Genomic DNA, 26482 nt, shown 5'->3' on the forward strand with positions numbered 1-26482 from the left:
ATGGGGATTATTACTGTAAAGGGGGCACAATGGGAATTATTACTGTGAAGGGGCACAAAGAGGGCATTACAACTGTGAAAGGGGCACAGAGAGGGCATAACTACTGTGAGGGGGCACCATGTGGGCATAACTACTATGAGAGGGCACACATCTGTACAAAACTATTGTGAAGGTTGTACAATGAGGGCAATTTAAAGTATTGCGGGGGTGCCAAAGAATGGCCCTCCCCCCGTGCCAAACACCCTAGGCACGCCACTGTATATGGGCCAATCTTCTGCACAGAAACAATGATTTTAGATTCCAGAAAGACATGGTCAGCCAATGAACGAACAGTTGGTCTTTCATCAAGTGATTGGCAACGCCTTTTACAAAGGCCAGTCATCAGGATCGAGCATCCTCGATAGCTGGCCTGATTATCTGTCACGGATGGTGTTACAGAAAACTAGAAGACACAAATGAAGATCCGACTGACTTGAGCCAAAACTAAAGAACAGGAGGGTAAGCCCTGTAAGAGCCCTAGCTCTCTCCCTTACTGCTCAGCCTATGCAAAAATCTCAATGGTAGAAAATTGCATACCCTCGTTCCTCGACTGTATGACACCTGAACACCCTATAATAGTGAGGGGACACGACCACCGGCTCCCTACACTTAATACGGAGGGAGTCAGGGTCACCTAGGATCAAGCCCACAGGCAAACAGAAATAAAGAAAACAGACTTATCTTGTGGATGCAGCAGTAACAGCTTCTAGCATCAGCACACTCCAGGAAGTTGTATAAACCGCAAAGTGATGCAGTATGGGAGGGGATTTAAAGGGATGCAATCAGTGCAACTAGATGACAGCTGAGAGAGGGAAACGAGATTAAAAAACAAAAGCAAAACAAAAGAACCTCAGGAAGGAGGTTCTGAAAAACGTCTGTCAGAGCTTCTCAGATGTCTGGCGGTGACATTATCAGTCCATGTAAAAGGACCATTATACAAGTATGCCAAAGGAAACTGGTTTAGGTTACTTACTACGTTTTTTCTGGATCTGTCATGGGTTCAGCAAAAAAGCATCCGGTATATACTATAACCGTCTGCATCCGTTCAGAACGGATCCAGTTGTATCATATTGACTTACATTCTGTTTCATGATGGATTCGTCTTGATCAGTATCCCAGAACGCACTCAAAAACGTTCCTTACAGCGCTTCTGTGTGTGTCATGGGAAAGCAATGAAACGGAACGGAATGTATTCTAGTGCACTCAGTTCCGTTCAGTTGAGTTTTGTCCCCGTTGACAATGAATGGGGACAAAACTGAAGTGTTTTCTTCCGTTTTTGAGACCCTATGGCGGATCTCAATACCAGAAAGGAAAACGCTGATGTGAAAGTAGCCTTAATATATTCTGATATTATTCTTCTCTGTATTAATACAATTTACATACAACTAGGATTAGCATCAGAATATCTTGCGCCCTATCAGAAGGTAACAAGTCATCAGAATCTCAGGTTTGCAATTTCCATAATTGGACAAAGCTAGGATTAATTGTGCTGAATGAACCACAATAAGATTGTAAAAAAATGTGGAATCACCAATCAGTTCTACTTCAAAGTAATACTTTATTTGTGTGTACAAAAAGATACAGGGTTTATTAACAACATGATTTGTCCTGCAGTTCTATAGAATTTCTAAATCAACTCAGCTTGAGCACTGCTTTAACCATTTCACCGATGCCATCAAATATCTCATGTATCGGGCTGTTACACATAAAGGCGCTGGTCGTGATCAGTTTATTTTTCGCATCTATGTGAACTTCATTGACCTGTTTGTTGACGTGTTTACAGCCCAGCTCTTTAATGGCTCCTGCTGTTTTTGCATATGGCCATCTGTAGAATAGACAAAGGTCACCAAGTTACAACGGTGTCAACATGACAAGAAGAATTCAGACTCTGCACTAGGATGTACACGATGGATCTGGAAACCTGGCTCTTCTTTGATGCATTGCTTGGAATGACAATAAAAGGAGTCTGTCATTCGGCACAATGTGAAGCAGCCCTGTAGGGCTAGCTCAGCTGAATGGACTGATGATACCTTTCACTTAGTGAAAAAGTACATTAAATCCATATAGGTAATTATGCACACTGAAGGCGGGCCAAAGCCACTCTGCGCACCTTTGCTCCTCCTACATCCTCCTCCAGCCCCTCCCTCTCCTTGAGTGACAGGACCAGACAAGACGATTATGCAGGAACCTGTTTCAGTCTTTTAACGAGTAGGGATGAGCGAACTCGAACTGTATAGTTCGGGTTCGTACCGAATTTTGGGGTGTCCGTGACACGGACCCGAACCCGGACATTTTCGTAAAAGTCCGGGTTCGGGTTCGGTGTTCGTCGCTTTCTTGGCGCTTTTGTGACGCTTTCTTGGCGCTTTTTGAAAGGCTGCAAAGCAGCCAATCAACAAGCGTCATACTACTTGCCCCAAGAGGCCATCACAGCCATGCCTACTATTGGCATGGCTGTGATTGGCCAGAGCACCATGTGACCCAGCCTCTATTTAAGCTGGAGTCACATAGCGCCGCCCGTCACTCTGCTCTGATTAGCGTAGGGAGAGGTTGCGGCTGCGACAGTAGGGCGAGATTAGGCAGATTAACTCCTCCAAAGGACTTGATTAACTGATCGATCTGCAGCTGTGGATCATTGAGCTGCTGATCCTCAATTGCTCACTGTTTTTAGGCTGCACAGACCGTTTGTCAGTCTCATTTTTCTGGGGTGATCGGCGGCCATTTTGTGTCTTGTGGTGCGCCAGCACAAGCTGCGACCAAGTGCATTTAACCCTCAATGGTGTGGTTGTTTTTTGGCTAAAGCCTACATCAGGGTGAAGCTGTCACACCAAGTGCATTTAACCAGCAATAGTCTGTTCATTTTTTGGCCATATACAAAATCAGGGGCAAGCTGCGCCTGTCACCAAGTGCATTTAACCCTCAATGGTGTGGTTGTTTTTTGGCTAAAGCCTACATCAGGGTGAAGCTGTGACACCAAGTGCATTTAACCAGCAATAGTCTGTTCATTTTTTGGCCATATACAAAATCAGGGGCAAGCTGCGCCTGTCACCAAGTGCATTTAACCCTCAATGGTGTGGTTGTTTTTTGGCTAAAGCCTACATCAGGGTGAAGCTGTCACACCAAGTGCATTTAACCAGCAATAGTCTGTTCATTTTTTGGCCATATACAAAATCAGGGGCAAGCTGCGCCTGTCACCAAGTGCATTTAACCCTCAATGGTGTGGTTGTTTTTTGGCTAAAGCCTACATCAGGGTGAAGCTGTCACACCAAGTGCATTTAACCAGCAATAGTCTGTTTATTTTTTGGCCATATCCCAGTCTAATTCTGTCACTAAATCCATACCGGTCACCCAGCGCCTAAATACTAGGCCTCAAATTTATATCCAGCTAAATCTGTCCCTAGTGCTGTAGCTGGGCGAGTTATTTAGTGTCCGTTCAAGCACATTTCTTGTTCTGGGTTGAAATACAATTCCCAATTTAGCAATTTCATAATTTAGTGGTTCCTGCTATATCAGAGCTATTTGAAATCTATCCCAAAAAGGGTATATAATATTGAAGGTGCACATTGGGTCATTCAGAATAACTTCACACACACCCGCTACTGTGTATTTCCAAGTCTAATTCTGTCACTAAACCCATACCTGTCACCCAGCGCCTAAATACTAGGCCTCAAATTTAAATCCCTCTAAATCTCTCGTTACCGCTGTACTGTTGTTGCTGGGCAAGATATTTAGTGTCCGTCAAAGCACATTTTTTGTTCTGGGTTGAAGTACAATTCCCAATTTAGCAATTTCATAATTTAGTGGTTCCTGCTATATCAGAGCTATTTGGAATCTATCCCTAAAAGGGTATATAATATTGAAGGTGCACATTGGGTCATTCAGAATAACTTCACACACACCCGCTACTGTGTATTTCCAAGTCTAATTCTGTCACTAAACCCATACCTGTCACCCAGCGCCTAAATACTAGGCCTCAAATTTAAATCCCTCTAAATCTCTCGTTACCGCTGTACTGTTGTTGCTGGGCAAGATATTTAGTGTCCGTCAAAGCACATTTTTTGTTCTGGGTTGAAGTACAATTCCCAATTTAGCAATTTCATAATTTAGTGGTTTCTGCTATATCAGAGCTATTTGAAATCTATCCCTAAAAGGGTATATAATATTGAAGGTGCACATTGGGTCATTCAGAATAACTTCACACACACGCTTCTGTGCATTTCCAAGTCTAATTCTGTCACTAAATCCATACCGGTGACCCAGCGCCTAAATACTAGGCCTCAAATTTAAATCCCTCTAAATCTCTCGTTACCCACCGCTGTACTGTTGTTGCTGGGCAAGATATTTAGTGTCCGTCAAAGCACATTTTTTGTTCTGGGTTGAAGTACAATTCCCAATTTAGCAATTTCATAATTTAGTGGTTTCTGCTATATCAGAGCTATTTGAAATCTATCCCTAAAAGGGTATATAATATTGAAGGTGCACATAGGGTCATTCAGAATAACTTCACACACACGCTTCTGTGCATTTCCAAGTCTAATTCTGTCACTAAATCCATACCGGTGACCCAGCGCCTAAATACTAGGCCTCAAATTTAAATCCCTCTAAATCTCTCGTTACCCACCGCTGTACTGTTGTTGCTGGGCAAGATATTTAGTGTCCGTCAAAGCACATTTTTTGTTCTGGGTTGAAGTACAATTCCCAATTTAGCAATTTCATAATTTAGTGGTTTCTGCTATATCAGAGCTATTTGAAATCTATCCCTAAAAGGGTATATAATATTGAAGGTGCACATAGGGTCATTCAGAATAACTTCACACACACGCTTCTGTGCATTTCCAAGTCTAATTCTGTCACTAAATCCATACCGGTGACCCAGCGCCTAAATACTAGGCCTCAAATTTATATCCCGCTAAATCTCTCGTTACCGCTGTACTGTTGTTGCTGGGCAAGATATTTAGTGTCCGTCAAAGCACATTTTTTGTTCTGGGTTGAAGTACAATTCCCAATTTAGCAATTTCATAATTTAGTGGTTCCTGCTATATCAGAGCTATTTGAAATCTATCCCAAAAAGGGTATATAATATTGAAGGTGCACATTGGGTCATTCAGAATAACTTCACACACACCCGCTACTGTGTATTTCCAAGTCTAATTCTGTCACTAAACCCATACCTGTCACCCAGCGCCTAAATACTAGGCCTCAAATTTAAATCCCTCTAAATCTCTCGTTACCGCTGTACTGTTGTTGCTGGGCAAGATATTTAGTGTCCGTCAAAGCACATTTTTTGTTCTGGGTTGAAGTACAATTCCCAATTTAGCAATTTCATAATTTAGTGGTTTCTGCTATATCAGAGCTATTTGAAATCTATCCCTAAAAGGGTATATAATATTGAAGGTGCACATTGGGTCATTCAGAATAACTTCACACACACGCTTCTGTGCATTTCCAAGTCTAATTCTGTCACTAAACCCATACCTGTCACCCAGCGCCTAAATACTAGGCCTCAAATTTAAATCCCTCTAAATCTCTCGTTACCGCTGTACTGTTGTTGCTGGGCAAGATATTTAGTGTCCGTCAAAGCACATTTTTTGTTCTGGGTTGAAGTACAATTCCCAATTTAGCAATTTCATAATTTAGTGGTTTCTGCTATATCAGAGCTATTTGAAATCTATCCCTAAAAGGGTATATAATATTGAAGGTGCACATAGGGTCATTCAGAATAACTTCACACACACGCTTCTGTGCATTTCCAAGTCTAATTCTGTCACTAAATCCATACCGGTGACCCAGCGCCTAAATACTAGGCCTCAAATTTAAATCCCTCTAAATCTCTCGTTACCGCTGTCCTGTTGTAGCTGGGAAAGTTATTTAGTGCCCGTCAAAGCACATTTTTTGTTCTGGGTTGAAGTACAATTCCCAATTTAGCAATTTCATAATTTAGTGGTTCCTGCTATATCAGAGCTATTTGAAATCTATCCCAAAAAGGGTATATAATATTCAAGGTGCACATTGGGTCATTCAGAATAACTTCACACACACGCTTCTGTGCATTTCCAAGTCTAATTCTGTCACTAAATCCATACCGGTCACCCAGCGCCTAAATACTAGGCCTCAAATTTAAATCCCTCTAAATCTCTCGTTACCCACCGCTGTACTGTTGTTGCTGGGCAAGATATTTAGTGTCCGTCAAAGCACATTTTTTGTTCTGGGTTGAAGTACAATTCCCAATTTAGCAATTTCATAATTTAGTGGTTTCTGCTATATCAGAGCTATTTGAAATCTATCCCTAAAAGGGTATATAATATTGAAGGTGCACATAGGGTCATTCAGAATAACTTCACACACACGCTTCTGTGCATTTCCAAGTCTAATTCTGTCACTAAATCCATACCGGTGACCCAGCGCCTAAATACTAGGCCTCAAATTTAAATCCCTCTAAATCTCTCGTTACCGCTGTCCTGTTGTAGCTGGGAAAGTTATTTAGTGCCCGTCAAAGCACATTTTTTGTTCTGGGTTGAAGTACAATTCCCAATTTAGCAATTTCATAATTTAGTGGTTCCTGCTATATCAGAGCTATTTGAAATCTATCCCAAAAAGGGTATATAATATTCAAGGTGCACATTGGGTCATTCAGAATAACTTCACACACACGCTTCTGTGCATTTCCAAGTCTAATTCTGTCACTAAATCCATACCGGTCACCCAGCGCCTAAATACTAGGCCTCAAATTTATATCCCGCTGAATTTGAATACAATACATTGGGCCAAATAATATATTTGTTGTTGTGGTGAACCATAACAATGAGAAAAACATCTAGTAAGGGACGCGGACGTGGACATGGTCGTGGTGGTGTTAGTGGACCCTCTGGTGCTGGGAGAGGACGTGGCCGTTCTGCCACATCCACACGTCCTAGTGTACCAACTACCTCAGGTCCCAGTAGCCGCCAGAATTTACAGCGATATATGGTGGGGCCCAATGCCGTTCTAAGGATGGTAAGGCCTGAGCAGGTACAGGCATTAGTCAATTGGGTGGCCGACAGTGGATCCAGCACGTTCACATTATCTCCCACCCAGTCTTCTGCAGAAAGCGCACAGATGGCGCCTGAAAACCAACCCCATCAGTCTGTCACATCACCCCCATGCATACCAGGGAAACTGTCTCAGCCTCAAGTTATGCAGCAGTCTCTTATGCTGTTTGAAGACTCCGCTGGCAGGGTTTCCCAAGGGCATCCACCTAGCCCTTCCCCAGCGGTGAAAGACATAGAATGCACTGACGCACAACCACTTATGTTTCCTGATGATGAGGACATGGGAATACCACCTCAGCATGTCTCTGATGATGACGAAACACAGGTGCCAACTGCTGCGTCTTTCTGCAGTGTGCAGACTGAACAGGAGGTCAGGGATCAAGACTGGGTGGAAGACGATGCAGGGGACGATGAGGTCCTAGACCCCACATGGAATGAAGGTCGTGCCACTGACTTTCACAGTTCGGAGGAAGAGGCAGTGGTGAGACCGAGCCAACAGCGTAGCAAAAGAGGGAGCAGTGGGCAAAAGCAGAACACCCGCCGCCAAGAGACTCCGCCTGCTACTGACCGCCGCCATCTGGGACCGAGCACCCCAAAGGCAGCTTCAAGGAGTTCCCTGGCATGGCACTTCTTCAAACAATGTGCTGACGACAAGACCCGAGTGGTTTGCACGCTGTGCCATCAGAGCCTGAAGCGAGGCATTAACGTTCTGAACCTGAGCACAACCTGCATGACCAGGCACCTGCATGCAAAGCATGAACTGCAGTGGAGTAAACACCTTAAAACCAAGGAAGTCACTCAGGCTCCCCCTGCTACCTCTTCTGCTGCTGCCGCCTCGGCCTATTCTGCTGCTGCCGCCTCGGCCTCTTCCTCCGCCTCTGGAGGAACGTTGGCACCTGCCGCCCAGCAAACAGGGGATGTACCACCAACACCACCACCACCACCTCCGTCACCAAGCGTCTCAACCATGTCACACGCCAGCGTTCAGCTCTCCATCTCACAAACATTTGATAGAAAGCGTAAATTCCCACCTAGCCACCCTCGATCCCTGGCCCTGAATGCCAGCATTTCTAAACTACTGGCCTATGAAATGCTGTCATTTAGGCTGGTGGACACAGACAGCTTCAAACAGCTCATGTCGCTTGCTGTCCCACAGTATGTTGTTCCCAGCCGGCACTACTTCTCCAAGAGAGCCGTGCCTTCCCTGCACAACCAAGTATCCGATAAAATCAAGTGTGCACTGCGCAACGCCATCTGTAGCAAGGTCCACCTAACCACAGATACGTGGACCAGTAAGCACGGCCAGGGACGCTATATCTCCCTAACTGCACACTGGGTAAATGTAGTGGCAGCTGGGCCCCAGGCGGAGAGCTGTTTGGCGCACGTCCTGCCGCCGCCAAGGATCGCAGGGCAACATTCTTTGCCTCCTGTTGCCACCTCCTCCTTCTCGGCTTCCTCCTCCTCTTCTTCCACCTGCTCATCCAGTCAGCCACACACCTTCACCACCAACTTCAGCACAGCCCGGGGTAAACGTCAGCAGGCCATTCTGAAACTCATATGTTTGGGGGACAGGCCCCACACCGCACAGGAGTTGTGGCGGGGTATTGAACAACAGACCGACGAGTGGTTGCTGCCGGTGAGCCTCAAGCCCGGCCTGGTGGTGTGTGATAATGGGCGAAATCTCGTTGCAGCTCTGGGACTAGCCAATTTGACGCACATCCCTTGCTTGGCGCATGTGCTGAATTTGGTGGTGCAGAAGTTCATTCACAACTACCCCGACATGTCAGAGCTGCTGCATAAAGTGCGGGCCGTCTGTTCGCGCTTCCGGCGTTCACATCCTGCCGCTGCTCGCCTGTCTGCGCTACAGCGTAACTTCGGCCTTCCCGCTCACCGCCTCATATGCGACGTGCCCACCAGGTGGAACTCCACCTTGCACATGCTGGACAGACTGTGCGAGCAGCAGCAGGCCATAGTGGAGTTTCAGCTGCAGCACGCACGGGTCAGTCGCACTACAGAACAGCACCACTTCACCACCAATGACTGGGCCTCCATGCGAGACCTGTGTGCCCTGTTGCGCTGTTTCGAGTACTCCACCAACATGGCCAGTGGCGATGACACCGTTATCAGCGTTACAATACCACTTCTATGTCTCCTTGAGAAAACACTTAGGGCGATGATGGAAGAGGAGGTGGCCCAGGAGGAGGAGGAGGAGGAGGAGGAAGAGGGGTCATTTTTAGCACTTTCAGGCCAGTCTCTTCGAAGTGACTCAGAGGGAGGTTTTTGGCAACAGCAGAGGCCAGGTACAAATGTGGCCAGCCAGGGCCCACTACTGGAGGACGAGGAGGACGAGGATGAGGAGGAGGTGGAGGAGGATGAGGATGAAGCATGGTCACAGCGGGGTGGCACCCAACGCAGCTCGGGTCCATCACTGGTGCGTGGCTGGGGGGAAAGGCAGGACGATGACGATACGCCTCCCACAGAGGACAGCTTGTCCTTACCCCTGGGCAGCCTGGCACACATGAGCGACTACATGCTGCAGTGCCTGCGCAACGACAGCAGAGTTGCCCACATTTTAACCTGTGCGGACTACTGGGTTGCCACCCTGCTGGATCCACGCTACAAAGACAATGTGCCCACCTTACTTCCTGCACTGGAGCGTGATAGGAAGATGCGCGAGTACAAGCGCACGTTGGTAGACGCGCTACTGAGAGCATTCCCAAATGTCACAGGGGAACAAGTGGAAGCCCAAGGCCAAGGCAGAGGAGGAGCAAGAGGTCGCCAAGGCAGCTGTGTCACGGCCAGCTCCTCTGAGGGCAGGGTTAGCATGGCAGAGATGTGGAAAACTTTTGTCAACACGCCACAGCTAACTGCACCACCACCTGATACGCAACGTGTTAGCAGGAGGCAACATTTCACTAACATGGTGGAACAGTACGTGTGCACACCCCTCCACGTACTGACTGATGGTTCGGCCCCATTCAACTTCTGGGTCTCTAAATTGTCCACGTGGCCAGAGCTAGCCTTTTATGCCTTGGAGGTGCTGGCCTGCCCGGCAGCCAGCGTTTTGTCTGAACGTGTATTCAGCACGGCAGGGGGCGTCATTACAGACAAACGCAGCCGCCTGTCTACAGCCAATGTGGACAAGCTGACGTTCATAAAAATGAACCAGGCATGGATCCCACAGGACCTGTCCGTCCCTTGTCCAGATTAGACATTAACTACCTCCCCATAACCATATATTATTGGACTCCAGGGCACTTCCTCATTCAATCCTATTTTTATTTTCATTTTACCATTATATTGCAAGGCTACCCAAAGTTGAATGAACCTCTCCTCTGCCTGTGTGCTAGGCCTAAATATATGCCAATGGATTGTTGCAGTGGTGGCTGACGTGAAGCCTCATTCTCTGCTATGACATGCAGACTGATTCTCTGGTGACATGAAGCCAGATCCTCTGTTACGGGACCTCTCTCCTCTGCCTGGGTGCTGGGCCTAAATTTATGAAAATGGACTGTTGCAGTGGTGGGTGACGTGAAGCCTGATTCTCTGCTATGACATGCAGACTGATTCTCTGGTGACATGAAGCCAGATCCTCTGTTACGGGACCTCTCTCCTCTGCCTGGGTGCTGGGCCTAAATTTATGAAAATGGACTGTTGCAGTGGTGGGTGACGTGAAGCCTCATTCTCTGCTATGACATGCAGACTGATTCTCTGCTGACATGAAGCCAGATTGTCTGTTACGGGACCTCTCTCCTCTGCCTGGGTGCTGGGCCTGAATTTATGACAATGGACTGTTGCAGTGGTGGCTGACGTGAAGCCTGATTCTCTGCTATGATATGAAGACTGATTCTCTGCTGACATGAAGCCAGATTGTCTGTTACGGGACCTCTCTCCTCTGCCTGGGTGCCGGGGCCTAAATATCTGAGAATGGACTGTTCCAGTGGTGGGTAACGGGAAGCCAGATTCTCTGCTATGATATGAAGACTGATTCTCTGCTGACATGAAGCCAGATTGTCTGTTACGGGACCTCTCTCCTCTGCCTGGGTGCTGGGCCTAAATTTATGAAAATGGACTGTTGCAGTGGTGGGTGACGTGAAGCCTGATTCTCTGCTATGACATGAAGACTGATTCTCTGCTGACATGAAGCCAGATTGTCTGTTACGGGACCTCTCTCCTCTGCCTGGGTGCCGGGGCCTAAATATCTGAGAATGGACTGTTCCAGTGGTGGGTGACGGGAAGCCAGATTCTCTGCTATGGAACCTCTCTCCAATTGATTTTGGTTAATTTTTATTTATTTAATTTTTATTTTAATTAATTTCCCTATCCACATTTGTTTGCAGGGGATTTACCTACATGTTGCTGCCTTTTGCAGCCCTCTAGCCCTTTCCTGGGCTGTTTTACAGCCGTTTTAGTGCCGAAAAGTTCGGGTCCCCATTGACTTCAATGGGGTTCGGGTTCGGGACGAAGTTCGGATCGGGTTCGGATCCCGAACCCGAACATTTCCGGGATGTTCGGCCGAACTTCTCGAACCCGAACATCCAGGTGTTCGCTCAACTCTATTAACGAGGGGAAAGAGCAACTGGCTGAGGAAGCAGAAGGAGCAAGGGTGCAGTATGGGGATGCCAAATATATTGTACAAGTGGCATGAGTTGTATGGGGATACCAAATGTGCATCATGTATACTATTTATTCTATTTTAACTGCTGTTTAATAAGAGAATAATTACAATAATATTATTGTACTTTATTTAAACAAAACTATCTGTAAGAAATGCCTGAGGGATTTTTCTTTTACTTTTAAAAGCTATAATTTGGGTCTAACAGGCATCATTACTGACAGCCTTGAGCTGTCCAAATAAAACCATCAGTGAAACCTCAGTGCAAGGGACAATGAACATGATTTCCATAATGAAGTTAAATGGGTTGTCCAAGTTATATTTATTGATGACTTATCCTCAGGATAGGTCATCAATATCAGATCGGAGGGGGTCCGACACCCAGCACCCCCTCCGACCAGCTGTTTGAAGAGAAGGCGTGCGCGGTGTCAGCTCTGCCTCCTCTTCACTGTTAACCTTCTAGCTGTTGCATCTGCAGTGGTGAGCAGGTGTAATGACACCCAAGCCGTCCCATTCATTTCAATAGGAAGGCTTGGGTGTAATTACACCTGCTCACCACTGCAGATGCAACAGCTAGAAGGTAAACAGTGAAGAGGAGGCAGAGCTGACACCGCGCACGCCTTCTCTTCAAACAGCTGATCGGAGGGGGTGCCGGGTGTCGGACCCCGGCCGATCTGATATTGATGACCTATTCTGAGGATAGGTCATCAATAAATATAACTTGGACAACCCCTTTAAAGAGGACTTGTCACCTGTTCTAACGTTGCCATTAGTAACTACCGTATATACTCGAGTATAAGCCGACCCGAGTATAAGCCGAGGCCCCTAATTTTACCCAAAAAAATGGGAAAAATTAGTGACTCGAGTATAAGACTAGGGTGGGAAATGCAGCTATAATGCAGAGTGTATGTGTATATAATGCACACACTCTACATTATATACACACATCTGCAAGAGGGTGACTCAGATTGATGGGAGTCTGACTCTGACTCCCTGTATTTAATGCAGAGTGTGTGCATTATATACACACACACTCTGCATTAAATACAGGGAGCCATCCACAGATCTCCCCCCTAAACAATGCCATCCACAGATCCCCCCTAAACAGTGCCATCCACAGATCCCCCCTCCCCTAAACAGTGCCAGGATGGCACTGTTTAGGGGAGGGGGGATCTGTGGATGGCATTGTAGGGGGATCTGTGGATGGCACTGCCATCCACAGATCCCCCTACAGTGCCATCCACAGATCCCCCTCCCCGACGCTCACAGCAGTATATTTATAAAGTAGTATTTATCAGTATTCTTTATTCTTTATTTATCAGTATTCTTTGGATATCTTACTTTATCGTTGCTCCGGTAATAGCAGGCAGTGCGGGGAGCGGCGCTTACTCACTGACGTCACGCGCCTGCTTCCACTAGGCGGCTCAGGCGCGTGACGTCAGTGAGTGAGCGCCGCCCCCCGCACTGCCTGCTATTACCGGAGCAAAGACAAAGTAAGATAGTAGACTCGAGTATAAGACGAGGGGGCTTTTTGAGCACAAAAATATGTGCCCAAAAACTCGTCTTATACTCGAGTATATACGGTACTTACCCATGAGATAAATTCATAAGAATAAAAATGCTACAGAATTGTTACGTTGTGCCGTTCCTTTATTATTTCTTATGAATGGTCAACAGACTGCAATAAAAGTCCATCCGGGTGTTACCAGTTGGGGTTGACCCTGCACAGTCTGCCACTATCCAATCAGTCCCACTGTCAGACTGTGCAGGGACACAACTGGTAGCACAGAGACTGTGGAAATTATTTTATAAAATCCTAGTAGGAATAATCTTGGAATGACACAACATAGCGTTATATAAGTAGTTGCTCCACAATTGTCATTACGTGGGAAATGCAAGTAGTTACTAAAATAAACATGCCAGAAGAGGTGACAGCTCCTCTTTAAACTGTTTACAGTGTTTTGTCATAGAAAATGATTGATAGATAGTAGATAGATTAATGCTAGGAGCATCAGGTACTTATGCACCTGGCCAGCATCCATAGGTACTTCCTGAATTCAACTGTATCACCATCCTCAGGACGCTGATACAGTTTCATACTGTGGCATTATATTGTATACAGTATATTGTGCTGCACTGTGGTATTTGGTTCTGCTGGAGCAGTATTTTATGCTGCACTGTTGTATATGGTTCTGCTGGAGCAGTATTTAATGCTGCACTGTGGTATTTGGTTCTGCTGGAGCAGTATTTTGTGCTGCACTAAGGTACTGCTGCCCCCCTCCCCCCCCCCCCCCCATTTCTGTTGTCCCTGCCTCATTGTGTTGCCCCACTTTCTGTCAATCTGGATCCACCTCCAACATGGGGCCACTTTTAGTTTTTTTTTTCCCAGGGCCACTTTAAGTTCCCAATCCTCCCCTGATGATAGATAGATAGATAGATAGATAGATAGATAGATAGATAGATACTCACTTTTCACACTCTGTATCAGAGCCAACAGTGACCTCACATCCAGGTAGAATCTTTGCCGCTAACACAGGTGAGATACAACACAGGCCAATGGGCTTCTTGGCAGCATGAAATCCTTTAATCGTTTCTTCAATGGGTTTAATTACAGAGCAGTCTTTTCCTTGAACCGCCCAAGAAGAAAGATTTTTGGCAACTCCAAAACCTCCTAGTAGAGATTAGAAAAATTGGCAAAGTGTAAAAATTCTCCCTCTTATAAGATCCATTCTGCATGATTCGTAGGGTTATGACATATTGTACCTGGTATGATGAGTGCATCAAATTCACTGACTTTTAGATCTTTAAGATCTTTAATGTTTCCTCTTGCAATGCGAGCACTCTCTGTAAGTACATTGCGTTTCTCTTCAGAGGGTTGTCCTTTCACATGGTCCACCACATGCATCTGGTCTATGTTGGGTGCAAATGCGACATACTGTGGAAGGAGAATAAATGAAGATTTTTTAGTGTACCAATAATATACTTCATACAGTCAGAATCTAGTAAGGGCTATATTGTATCCAGAAGGAATTGCAATTTTTTATTTATTTTTTTATCGCCTGAGTAGATTACAGATACGAGTTTTTGAGACTGTTTAGATCTGTGTTTATTGACCAGCTGTCTGAGGAAGATCTAATGATGGATCGAAGTTACACATCCATTGTTTGTGGATTATTAAGAATCATTAATTAACAATGTAATGAGGGATACAAGCCACAGAAGTGCTCAATTCTCAGTTTAAGATATACAGAAGATGTCTGATGGATGTAGGTCCAACCTCTGGGGCCTGTACCTTTTTCAAGAACATACGGTAGGTCTCCTTGAGTGGATCCACATCTAGGTGGGAAAGGAATAGAGAGACGGGTGGGCATGCACATAGCCATTCTGTCTTTTGGTAGTTAGAGAAACATCCGCACATAATTCATAATTTCCATAGAGGTGGAAAGGTGTGGATTCCAGAGGTAGGTGCAGGTCTAAGAGGTAGGACATGCATCTATGAGACATTCATGACGTAGCCTATAAATGCCTGAGATGGTAAAACACCTTTAATGAGGACTAAAGCTAAGGTTATGATCCTGCACTTATTATATATGGCAAAAAATGCTTGCAGCAAGTACACTGAACATATTGATAGCATATAATCGGTCTGACATGCAGTATTCGAAAAGAGTGTCCTTGACATGCACCCCCCCCCCCCCCCCCCCTTCCTCACTGTATTAAACCCATTTTCTATTTTCTTTTTCTATTCTTTGCCTTTCTGGAGCCATAACTTTTCTATTTTTCCATTTAATTAGCCATGTGAGGGCTTGTTTTTTGGCGGGCCACGTGTTTTTTAATAGCACCATTTAATATTGCCTACAATGTAGTGGGAAGCTGGAAAAGAATTCCAAATGGGTTGGAGTTGGAAAAAAACGAAATTCTGCCACAGTTTTATTTTTACAGCGTTCCGTATGATGTAACACTGACCAGTTGCCCTCATTCTCAGGGTCGGTATGATTACAACAATACCACATTTACCGTATATAGTTTTTCTTGTGTTTTAATACAACAAAAAAAAAATTAAAAAATTATTTTTCTTTTTATCAACATATTGTTTTATATCCCCATATCTTTATTTTCTATAATTATGTCTATGGAGCTGTGCGGGGGCTCATTTTTTTGCTTGATACCACTTTGGCATGTGTATTACTTTTTGATCAGTTTTTATTATATTTTTTTGGAAGGTGAATCAATAAAAAAAAAAAAAAAGGGTGAATTGGCCCATTTTTTTCCATTCGCCGTATGGGATAAATATTAGCTTTTTTAAAATTTTTACTTTTTTTAAGTCACCCTAGGTGACTATAACAAGCAATGATTAGATTGCCATTTATATTCACTAATGGATTTTGATCCATTACTGCATGGGCAAATCAGTATATTCCAATGCAGTGCTGCCACCTGCAGGTCTGTATTGGAATATTCCTTTGATAGGTATCGGAGCCTCCCGCAAGCTCTGGCCTATCATTATGAGGTAACAGATTCCCTGATTTCAGCGAGGGGATGTGGGAGCGTGCAGCATTTTCCAACTTAGATTCCTTGTTCACAACTGACCACTGCATCTGTGGGTTTAAATGTCTGCGATCAGTATTATCACTGATTGCAGACTTTAGCCCTAGGATTCTGCTGTTTGAAACAGCAGAAAACCGGCGGCTATGGTGCCCGATGAGTTCACAAGTGGCATATTAAAAATGACAACTTACTCTGTACATACACAGTGCTCATTTAAAAAACCATAATAGACTATGCTTCTGCTATAGAAGATGCTGCAAAAAAGGGTTTCTGTGTTATATACTTTTTTTCCAATGAGAGTTAAGGCTCATGCACATGACCGTATGTATTTTGCGGTCCGCAAAAAATGGATCCACAAAAAATACGGATCATGTCCGTGTGTATTCCGTATTTTGTGTAACAGAACAGCTGGCCACTAATAGAACAGTACTATCCTTGTCCGTAATGCAGACAATAATAGGACATGTTCTTTGTTTTGCGGAACGGAAATCAGCTGTGTGATGTAAAAAAAAATTATAAAAATAAATAAAAATCGCGTTATGGCAATTGCGACATTTACATAGTTAATACAGTTGAATAAAAGACAAAAGGTCCATCAAGTTCAACCAAGGGAAGCGTGGGAACGCGAATCCCAGAAGGAAGTGAGACTCAGATTTCTACATATTTTCATAAGCATAAGAATTCATCTAAACCCTTTTTAAAACTGTCCACTGTTCCTGCTGTGACCACGTCCTGAGGAAGTCTATTCCACAGATTCACAGTTCTTACAGTAAAGAAGCCTTGACTAGAGATGGTCTTGCGGTTCCACCGGTGGTCGTTTCTCTGCAAACTTTGTGCATTCGCGATTCGCTGAACATGCAAACATATGGCGATGTTCGCATGTGCCATATTCTTTTGCATTGCGCCGAACTTTGACTCATGACACATCTATCAGGTGGGACAGGACAGCCAATTGAGACGTTTCAGCACATGGACACACCCCCACCCTATAACAGAACCCGATCTGGCAGCCATTTTACATTCAGTCTTTTGCCAGTGTAGGGAGAGGTTGCTTTGTGGAGCAGGGACAGGCTGTTAGGGACACCAAACGCTAGCTAATAGGGCCACAAAAGTCCTATTAAGGACTGGTATAGGTGTGCTATCGATAGGTGTGATATACTGAGGGGTGTGATATACTTATAATATACTTTCTAACATAGAAAGTATATTATAGTGCATTTGTATTGTGCACCAGTTGTGTGCATGTATGCTGCGATACTGCAGCTATATAGAGGGACAAACGCTATTGGAATAACTAATTGCAACTGGTGCGATATACCTGTTGCCCCCCAAAAAACTGATTGAGGGGTGGGATATACCTATAATATAGTTTCTAACATAGAAACTATATAGTGCATTTGTACTGTGCAGCAGTTGTGTGCAGTTCTGCTGCGATACCGCAGGTATATAGAGGGACAAGTGCTATTGGAACAACTATTTACAATGGGTGTGATATACCTGTTTGTGGAAGCAGGTATATTGCACCTCTCAAAAAACTGATTAAGTGGTTTGATATACCAGCTTCCAAAAAAATCCTGATTGAGGGGTGCGATATACCTGCTTCCACAAAATAATGATTAAGGGGATTGATATACCTGCTTCCACCAAATATTGATTGAGGCTTGCAATACACCTGCTTCCACAAAATACTGATTAAGGAGTTCGATATACCTGCTTCCACAAAATACTAATTGAGGGGTGCGATATAACTGCTTCCACAAAATACTGATTGAGGGGTCCAATATACCTCCTTTCACAAAATACTGATTAAGGGGTTTGATATACCTGATTCCACCAAATACTGATTGAGGCCTGCGATATACCTGTTTCCACAAATACTGCTCTTTGGCACAGGGTTATTTTGAACATGACAGGCAGAAGAAGAGGCAGGCCATTCTGCAGGGGTGGTAGGGGTCGGGCAGGTGCACCAGGCCGGAAACTAAGTGGGAAGTTGGAGAAGGTGCGTACAATTGCGTCAAAGGATGCACCAGAGTTGGTTAAGTGGCTCACTCAGCCTTCCGCTTCTGCACTCTCCTCATTCTCTGTATCTGCACCCTCCTCACTCTGCTGTGTGCACCCCCAAAGAAACCACCATAGCCCCTCCACTCGAGACAGAGGAATTATTTTCCCATCCATTCTTAGACCTTACCGATGCGCAGCTATTCTTGTCATCGAATGAGGAAGAGGAGGTAACATCGACCGCCACCCAGCGGTCTGACGACAGTACCAAGATCAACCCAAGGAGGGTGGTCCCCGCTGTTGCTGCCTACTCGGAGATCTCTAATGTCAGTGATGGTGAAGGTAACGATGATGACGTGTCGATGGACGTCACACGGGTGCCCACAAGAAAGGAAGAGGAGGGGAGTTCAGAGGGAGAGACAGAGCAGCAGATTGGGAGGAGAAGGAGAAGCAGGCAGAACTCGCAGTGTACAGGAGGCAAAAAGCAGACTGCAAATGTATCTGGAGCGAGCCATCCACCATGCACGGTCACATCTTGCGCTCCCAGGACGCCGACGCATTGCTCCCCAGTGTGGCCTTTTTTTAACGTGTCAGCTGCTGACAATAGTGTTGCCATCTGCAGCCTGTGCTGTCAAGTCGAGGTAAGCCCAACACCCACCTAGGGACGACTGCCTTAAGAAGGCACCTGGCCTCCCATCACCGAAACCAGCGGGAGCAACGCCATCAGAACCCACAAAGGCACACTCCCGGCACTCCACGTCCTGCCTTTTCTCCTTCTTCTCGCTCCTTCCATTTGTCCTCCACCTTCCACCGTGCCGTTGTCGCGTTCATCTGGCAGAAGGTAGGCTTCTGTGGCCCAAACTTTTTAGCGTAAAAAGTTGATGACACCAGATAACCCTCCGGAACTGCTAGCCCGCCAACTACTGCCATATAAACTGGTGGACTCTGAGGCCTGCAATGGAGAGTCCCCGGAAGGAAATATTTCTCCCAGAGGGGCATCCCAGAGGTATATGGCCACGTTCAGCAGCAAGTGAATTTATCTCTGGAACACAGTGTCGGTGCCAAGATACCTCACATTTCTAAAAATGAATGAGGCATGGATCTCAGAGGAATTCAACAGCTGTGACGACCATGTGTAATTGAATTTCCTCATGCCAGCCCACACATATCCGCCACCCCACAGAACAAAGAATGGTCCTTGTCTTATGTATAGACAGCGGCATAAAATGCCTTTTCTGTCAGGTGAATGCCTAATTTTGGGGACCTGTACTGGCCTACAGTAAATTAGTTGTCCAGTGACTATCTAATATACCTCCAGCCACATAATCACTTGTTCTTTTCTGTCAGGTGAATGTCTTATTTTTGTGGCATGTACTCCCCTGGCCTAAAATAAAAAAATTCTAGGCTCCAGCAGGGCACATTTCTGAGAGTTTCACTTTAAGATGCGTAAAAATGACCCCTGAATAAAATACATATTTTTTGTGGGAATTTGTGCCATTGATCCCCCTCTGGTATGTCAATGTCCATGTTGTGGGGCTATTTTTGCACTATTTGGGGGCTGCAAATATGACCTGAAGGTTTTTCAGGTTCGCCTGCCATTAAAGTTAATAGAGTCCGCCGCGAACACACGGTTCGCGAATCATCCCGACCGATGTTCGTCCATCACTAATCCTCACCACTTTTGATTGGTCTTTTGTGTTTAAAAGCTAAAATTGAGATTAGACCTGGATTAAGGCACATTTCAAAAAATAGTTTTATCCCACACCAAGTCTGCATTCTTTACAGTGGCGTAACTAGAAATAACTGGACCCCACAGCAAATTTTTGAAGTGCTCCTCTCCTCCATCAACCCCCTCCTCCCGTGCAGCCCCCACTCCTATGGCTGGTCAAGATCGTTCTCTCAGATGAGGCCTAGGAGCCGCTCCATCCGTTTCCTACACATATATAATGTATGTCATGTCACTGTATATTACTGTTGAGGGGGCCCTGATCTTTTAGTCCTCCCACTGGTGGGCCCCTTCTGAGTCCGGGCCCCGTAGCAGACGCTTCTCCTGCTTCCACAATAGCTAGGCCCCTGCACTGCATTCTTTATCATGATCCGTATGAATAATGAAAAATGCATACTGTCATTTTCAGCTATATTTACCTCTATATTTCATCTATACTGGGAAATATTCAGTCATAATTATACAGTTACCAGTAAATATGGACAAAATAATTTCTGTTTCATGCTTGTATTATTGTCTCTATTTAAGCCATGCCACCATAGGTGATTGTGAATATACAATTAACTATACATTTATACACACAGTGAATTTTTATTTCTATTGTACCATGTCATGTTGTAGAATACTGCGCTTCCCCAATTCTTATATTGTAAGCCCATTTCTGTATTCATTTAACATTAGCACATGACTTCCCCTCTAAGACTGGGAGACATAAGCCAGGAAATGCAGCCACAGTGACTATTGCACCACTACTTCTTGAAGAAAACCTGATGCATAAAGTTCAGTAGTTGCCCAGAATCGGTGCCCTGTACATAACTCCGACTGCCCTCATCGTTAAAGCTGTACCCACACCCCCGTATCTTACCTGTGCCCCATCTCTGCTCAGGTGAACGAACACTGCAGAGGCCTCGTGGATTTCACTGCCATCATACACCCCACAGCCAGAGAGGATCACTGCCACCGTCTTGGTCATCTTGGATGCCGGCTAAAGGAGAGCTCAGGTAGAGAAGGAGTTTGCAGGTGAGAACTGTAGAGGACGGTGCAGCCTCCTGTCCTTTTATACACGGAGAGAAGGTGTGTGCTCCTTGTGTGCAGGAGGTAGAGTCTTACTGAGGAGGAAGTAGCAGCAGAGCTTCCACTCTAATCATTCACCTAACTCAAGGCGGGGAAATTCCCAAGATGATGAAGTTTAGGAAGAAGACACCGCAGTAAGGAGAATGGGTAATCATCACAATGGTTGCTTTATTCTGATGGTCACAATATTATTGGCAATTTACGCTTATCTGTGTGCACTACGGAAGCTTGACGTCTGGATCGATAAGAAGAAAGTCAGAGCAGCAGCACTGTCATCCTCATATGTATCATAGTCAATGTGTTTGTGATGCATATTCAGCGGACTGGGAAATTAAAGTGGCTCTGGAAGAAAAAAAACAAAAATTGGCCGTATGTTGTAGGTAGGTTCAAATTGACAGAAGGCAGGGCAGCACATGTAGGCAGGGACAATAGAAGTAGGCAGAGGCCAGCAATACCTTAGTGCTGCCCAAAATAATGCCCCCCCCCCCCCCCCTGCTACAGTATTTTAAAGGGTTTATCCTCTGGATAGGTCATCAGTATCTGATCGGTAGGGATCTAACACCCGGGACCCTGCTGATCAGCTGTTTGAGGAAGCAGCGGCGCTCACTGTAGCTCCAGTAGGTGCTGTGGCCTCCTCGCAGCTTACCAAGCACAGCACCGTCCATTAGATAGCAGCTGTGCTTGGTATTGCAGCTCAGCCCATTCACTTAAATGCGGCTGACCTACGCCAATCTCATATTGATGATCTATTCTGAGGATAGGCCATGAGTGCGAAAATTATGGAAAAACACAGTTTTCTGTTTCCATATTACATACTATATCACAAATCAGTCTGATCACAGCCAGTGATGGACTAAGCAGGCATTTCCTGTGTGCCAAGACAGGAGCAGGAAGTAGAGCTTAGCAGGGACCCGGGCAGACACAGAACAGGAGTGGTGAAGGGTGTATAGTTAAATTTTTTTTTTTTTTAACATACTGCCATCAATTTTCTCCGGTTTGAAAACTCCTGTAATAGTGTGATACTTCGTGCTGCTTCTTCTGGATTCCTGCTACCAAACAGCAGTGCATTTTGGGAGTTCAGATGAGTTACACAGTTGGGGTCTATTCACACAACCGTATAAATGGGTCCGCATCCATTCCACAATTTTGCGGAATGGTGCGGACCCATTCACTTCAATGGGCCGCAAAAGATGCGGACAGCACACCGTATGCTGTCCTCATCTGTAGTTCTGATCCGCGGGCCAGCAAAAATACAGAGCATGTCCTATTCTTGAAAGGTTAAAGGAGGATCCCGGAGACTGAAAAGTCCTCTATCAGCTCTTCTTTATTGTTTGATAAACAGTACAGACAAAACCATCAGGTACACGGCAGGATGACGCGTTTCGGGTGAGTACCCTTAGTCGTAACAATAAGCTGAGCGTGACCCCTCAATATAAAGGGGTTGGAACCAACCATCCTCCAATAGGAACGGACTGATTTCAAGCAACATGTTGCTACACACTCAGACACACCTTTTTTCGTTTTTTTACCTTAATCAATTGGTAATTGGTAACACACTGTGCGGACATTCCTCCGACCTGTTAACCCCGGGTTGCCCCGTGTGTCCATTCCGCAAGAAAAACCGCACAGTGTGAACGCTCAATTGATTCATCAATTACACACATATAGTATAGATAAAAACAAAATTAATAACAAATACAATGGCCTTCTGCCTTTCGGCACGTAAATACTTTTTTGTCTTAAACCAGCAACCTTGGTTGGACTGAATCTAGCCTATTTAATATAGGTAACAGTGTAGAAAATAACTCCACCATCCTAATAACGGGCTGAGAGTCCAACCGCTTGCAGGTAGTACAAACTTAATACATATATGTATCGGATGAAAGGGTTGGTTATCGATAAAATCTTGGATGCATGTTATTAGTATTTCTCGAGCACAACCGGAATAAATGGAATGAAATAAATTTTGTTAAATACCGGAAGAAATCAGAAAAAGGAAGAAAACAAACACAAACACGAAAACCGCCCCGTCTGGCCAGCGTTCTAATGAGTGGATGAACAGAGATGCGCGCGAATCCGGAATGCATAATTTATACATGTCATGCATCATTGCTAGGATCCAAATAAACTGCCCCATCACATACAATATGTCCTATTCTTGTCCGCAATTGTGGACAAGAAAAGGCATTTTCTATATAGTGCCAGCCATGTGTCATCTGCAAAATGCACAACGCACACGACCAGTATCCATGTTTTGCAGATCTGCAATTTGCGGACTGCAGAACACTTAGGGCCCTTGAAGACAAGCGTTCCTCCCGCAGCGAGTCCACATCACAGCTCCCGGCCTGAACTCCCAGCGCTGTAAGAGGTCACACAGCATTAGATTGATTTATGATGCTATGTAACCCTTACAGTTCTGGAATGTATGGTATATAACCGACAGCATTATGCCAGTGTTATCCAATATATTCCAGAACTGTAAGGGTTACATAGCATCATAAATCAATCTAATGCTATGTGACCCCATCAGTGCTGGGCGTTCCGGCCGGGAGCTGCGCTGAGGACTCGCAGCGTGACCAACGCTCGTCTGCAAGGGCCCTTACGGTCATGTGAATGTAGCCTTAGTAGTAGATGAGCGTCAAAAAGCCAACCAACTTCCGCAATGCAGAAAGAGGCATGTAAGTAAATGTGCTCTTGCTCTCATTCTCGGTTTTATAACATGTTGATAGAATTGTTTCTGTGAAAGACTGCCATGATGTGCTGACTCGTCCTTGCCTCTTCCTGGCCGGGTCCCCTGCATACGCTGGCTCTTGCAGTTTGATGTGCGCTCGTTCTCGCTCTTTCTGGTTCCATGTGGCTTATTCTCCTAACCTCATTCTCTTGTGTGCTGCCAGTCCAGCCCTCTGCCTGACCTACTCTTATGCATGAACTCTGCTTGCCTGGACCATTGCTCAGTCTGACCATGATTCCTACCTACCACTTCTGTGCCGTGACTTGGGAACTCCACATTTATTTGTAAACTGTTGCTAACAGAGATTACGCCAAGGGTAGTGACATGGAAATTTCCTGTAAGAATGTCCATACCTCCCTGGTTAAAGACTGAAGAACGCACACTTTATTGGACTACACTCCCTGGTTTATGCCTATGCCAAATCTATTAGTGACCTAGTTGGTCCACATCTCCAGCCATTGTTACAAAGCTCATAGGGGTTGTTGGTTCCAAGACCAGACAATCCCTTTAATACAGTCTTAAAGGAATTGTGCGGTGTCAGGATACCGGTGATCCATCCACAGGGCAGGTCATCAAAATCAGATCGCCAGGGGACTGACTCCCAGCACCCCCACCAATCAGCTAGTTGTGGAGGACTCAGCGATCATGCACAGCACTGTCCTCAGGGTGGTGATACAGTTGAATACTGTGCCGACTACAGCAGTATTTTGTACTGCACTGTGGTATTTGGTGCTGCTGAGACAGCATTTTGTGCTCCACTGTGGTATTTGGTGCTGCTGATGCAGTATTTTGTACTGCACTGTGATATTTGGTGCTGCTGAGGCAGTTTTTTGTACTGCACTGTGGTATTTGGTGCTGCTGATGCGGTATTTTGTGCTGCACTGTGGTATTTAGTGCTGCTGATGCGGTATTTTGTGCTGCGCTGTGGTATTTGGTGCTGCTGAGGCAGTATTTTGTGCTGTACTGTGGTATTTGGTGCTGCTGATGCGGTATTTTGTGCTGCACCGTGGTATTTGGTGCTGCTGAGGCAGTATTTTGTGCTGCACTGTGGTATTTGGTGCTGCTGATGTGGTATTTTGTGCTGCACTGTGGTATTTGGTGCTGCTGAGACAGCATTTTGTGCTGCATTGTGGTATTTGGTGCTGCTGATGCAGTATTTTGTGCTGCAAAGTGGTATTTGGTGCTGCTCTGTAGTATTTGGTGCTGCACTGTGGTATTTTGTGCTGCTGATGCGGTATTTTGTGCTGCACTGTGGTATTTGGTGCTGCTGATGCGGTATTTTGTGCTGCACTGTGGTATTCTGTGCTGCTGATGCGGTATTTTGTGCTGCACTGAGGTATTTGGTGCTGTTGAGGTGGTATTTTGTGCTGCACTACAGAATCGCTGGCCTCACCTACTTCTGTTGCCTACATGTAATCAGGGGCGGATTAAGTGCATGATAGGCCCGGGGCTGTCTACCCAACTTGGGCCCCTCCCTATATTTTAGTTTAGGTTTTTTTTGTATGAAGAGGCTGTGGTGCTTCATGAGCGCCACAGTCTCTTCTTAGGCCATATGACATCTTCAGACTAAAAAAAATACCCCAAATTGGGTCCTAAACTGAAAAATTTGGTCGCCAAATTTAAAATACATATAATTATAATAAAAAAAGACATGGAGGAGAATACAGCACCACATACCTTTTACATCCAGTGACATCTCCTGTCATGTAGACCTTCTCTTTCCTCTTCTCCTCCATTTGACCGAGACTACCATGGCAAATTCTTTCAGCCGCATCTCGTCTCTACCGTTTGTAACACAGACACGTTAGATTTCTAAATTTTTCCATGAACCTCCTCATCCTGGTGTCCCCACAGTGTCATCCTGCTGCCACCCCCAATACTGTGCCCGTTTTGCTCCCCAATGTCCAAGGTACTATACTGCTGAAAAAATTGTGACCCTAATAGACATAATTAGAGTCATTTATCAAACTGGTGTAAAGTAGAACTGGATTTCCAAAAGAGCTGTCAAATATGAAAGGTGAGATCTGATTGGCTGCTATGGGCAACTAAGCCAGTTCAGCTTTACACCAGTTTGATAAATTACCCCAAATGTTCCTATAGTGTCCACAGCAGCTATAATGTCCCCTAGAGTGTCCCCAGTAATAATACCACCCTCTATTGTGCTCCAGGCAATAATCCCTGTATAGTGTCCCCAAAAATAATAGAATTGCCCCTACAGTGCCTCCCCAATAGCAACACCCCATGTAGTAATTTCCACCACACTGCCCCATATAGTAATCCCCCATAGTAATTTGCCCCCACACAGTAATTTCCCCCAAACTGCCCCATATAGTAGTTTGCCCACACACAGTTATTTCCCCTACATAGTAATTTCCACCACCCTGCCCCCACATAGTAATTTCCACCACACTGCCCCCACATAGTAATTTCCACCACACTGCCCCCACATAGTAATTTCCACCACACTGTCCCCACACTATAGTTTTCCCCACACTGCCCCCACACAATAGTTTCCCCCACATACTAATTTGCCCCCACATAGTAATTTGTCCCCACATAGCAATTTCCCCAACTGTCCCCACATAGCAATTTCCCCACACTGTCCCCACATAGAAATTACCCCACACTGTCCCCACATAGCAATTACCCCACACTGTCCCCACATAGCAAATACCCCACACTGTCCCCACATAGAAATTACCCCACTGTCCCCACATAGAAATTAC

The 26482-nt window shown here is 45.3% G+C and overlaps 1 protein-coding gene across 1 annotated transcript; it reads right to left on the bottom strand.

The window, feature by feature from the left end:
* Positions 1 to 1577: 1577 nt before the first annotated feature.
* Positions 1578 to 21073, bottom strand: LOC122946792 (glutamine amidotransferase-like class 1 domain-containing protein 3A, mitochondrial). Its single transcript, XM_044306601.1, has 4 exons — positions 20817 to 21073; positions 14443 to 14614; positions 14149 to 14350; positions 1578 to 1864 (listed from the first exon to the last, which is right to left on the bottom strand). Exons 1-4 carry the CDS (start codon positions 20922 to 20924, stop codon positions 1672 to 1674), a joined length of 675 nt encoding a protein of 224 aa, XP_044162536.1. The 5' UTR covers positions 20925 to 21073; the 3' UTR covers positions 1578 to 1671.
* Between the last annotated feature and the right edge of the window lie 5409 nt (positions 21074 to 26482).

This window comes from Bufo gargarizans, chromosome 9 (genome assembly GCF_014858855.1).
Source record: "Bufo gargarizans isolate SCDJY-AF-19 chromosome 9, ASM1485885v1, whole genome shotgun sequence".
In the NCBI taxonomy this organism is placed as follows: domain Eukaryota; kingdom Metazoa; phylum Chordata; class Amphibia; order Anura; family Bufonidae; genus Bufo; species Bufo gargarizans.

Bases quoted from the DNA above. Each gene is read 5' to 3' on its own strand.
- LOC122946792 (XM_044306601.1), bottom strand. From the start codon at position 20,924: ATGACCAAGACGGTGGCAGTGATCCTCTCTGGCTGTGGGGTGTATGAT. The intron at 14,615-20,816 runs GTAAGATACGGG...CTCCTTCCACAG, and splicing joins TGAGCAGAGATGGGGCACAG to TATGTCGCATTTGCACCCAA. The intron at 14,351-14,442 runs GTACAATATGTC...AATCTCTACTAG, and splicing joins TGATGCACTCATCATACCAG to GAGGTTTTGGAGTTGCCAAA.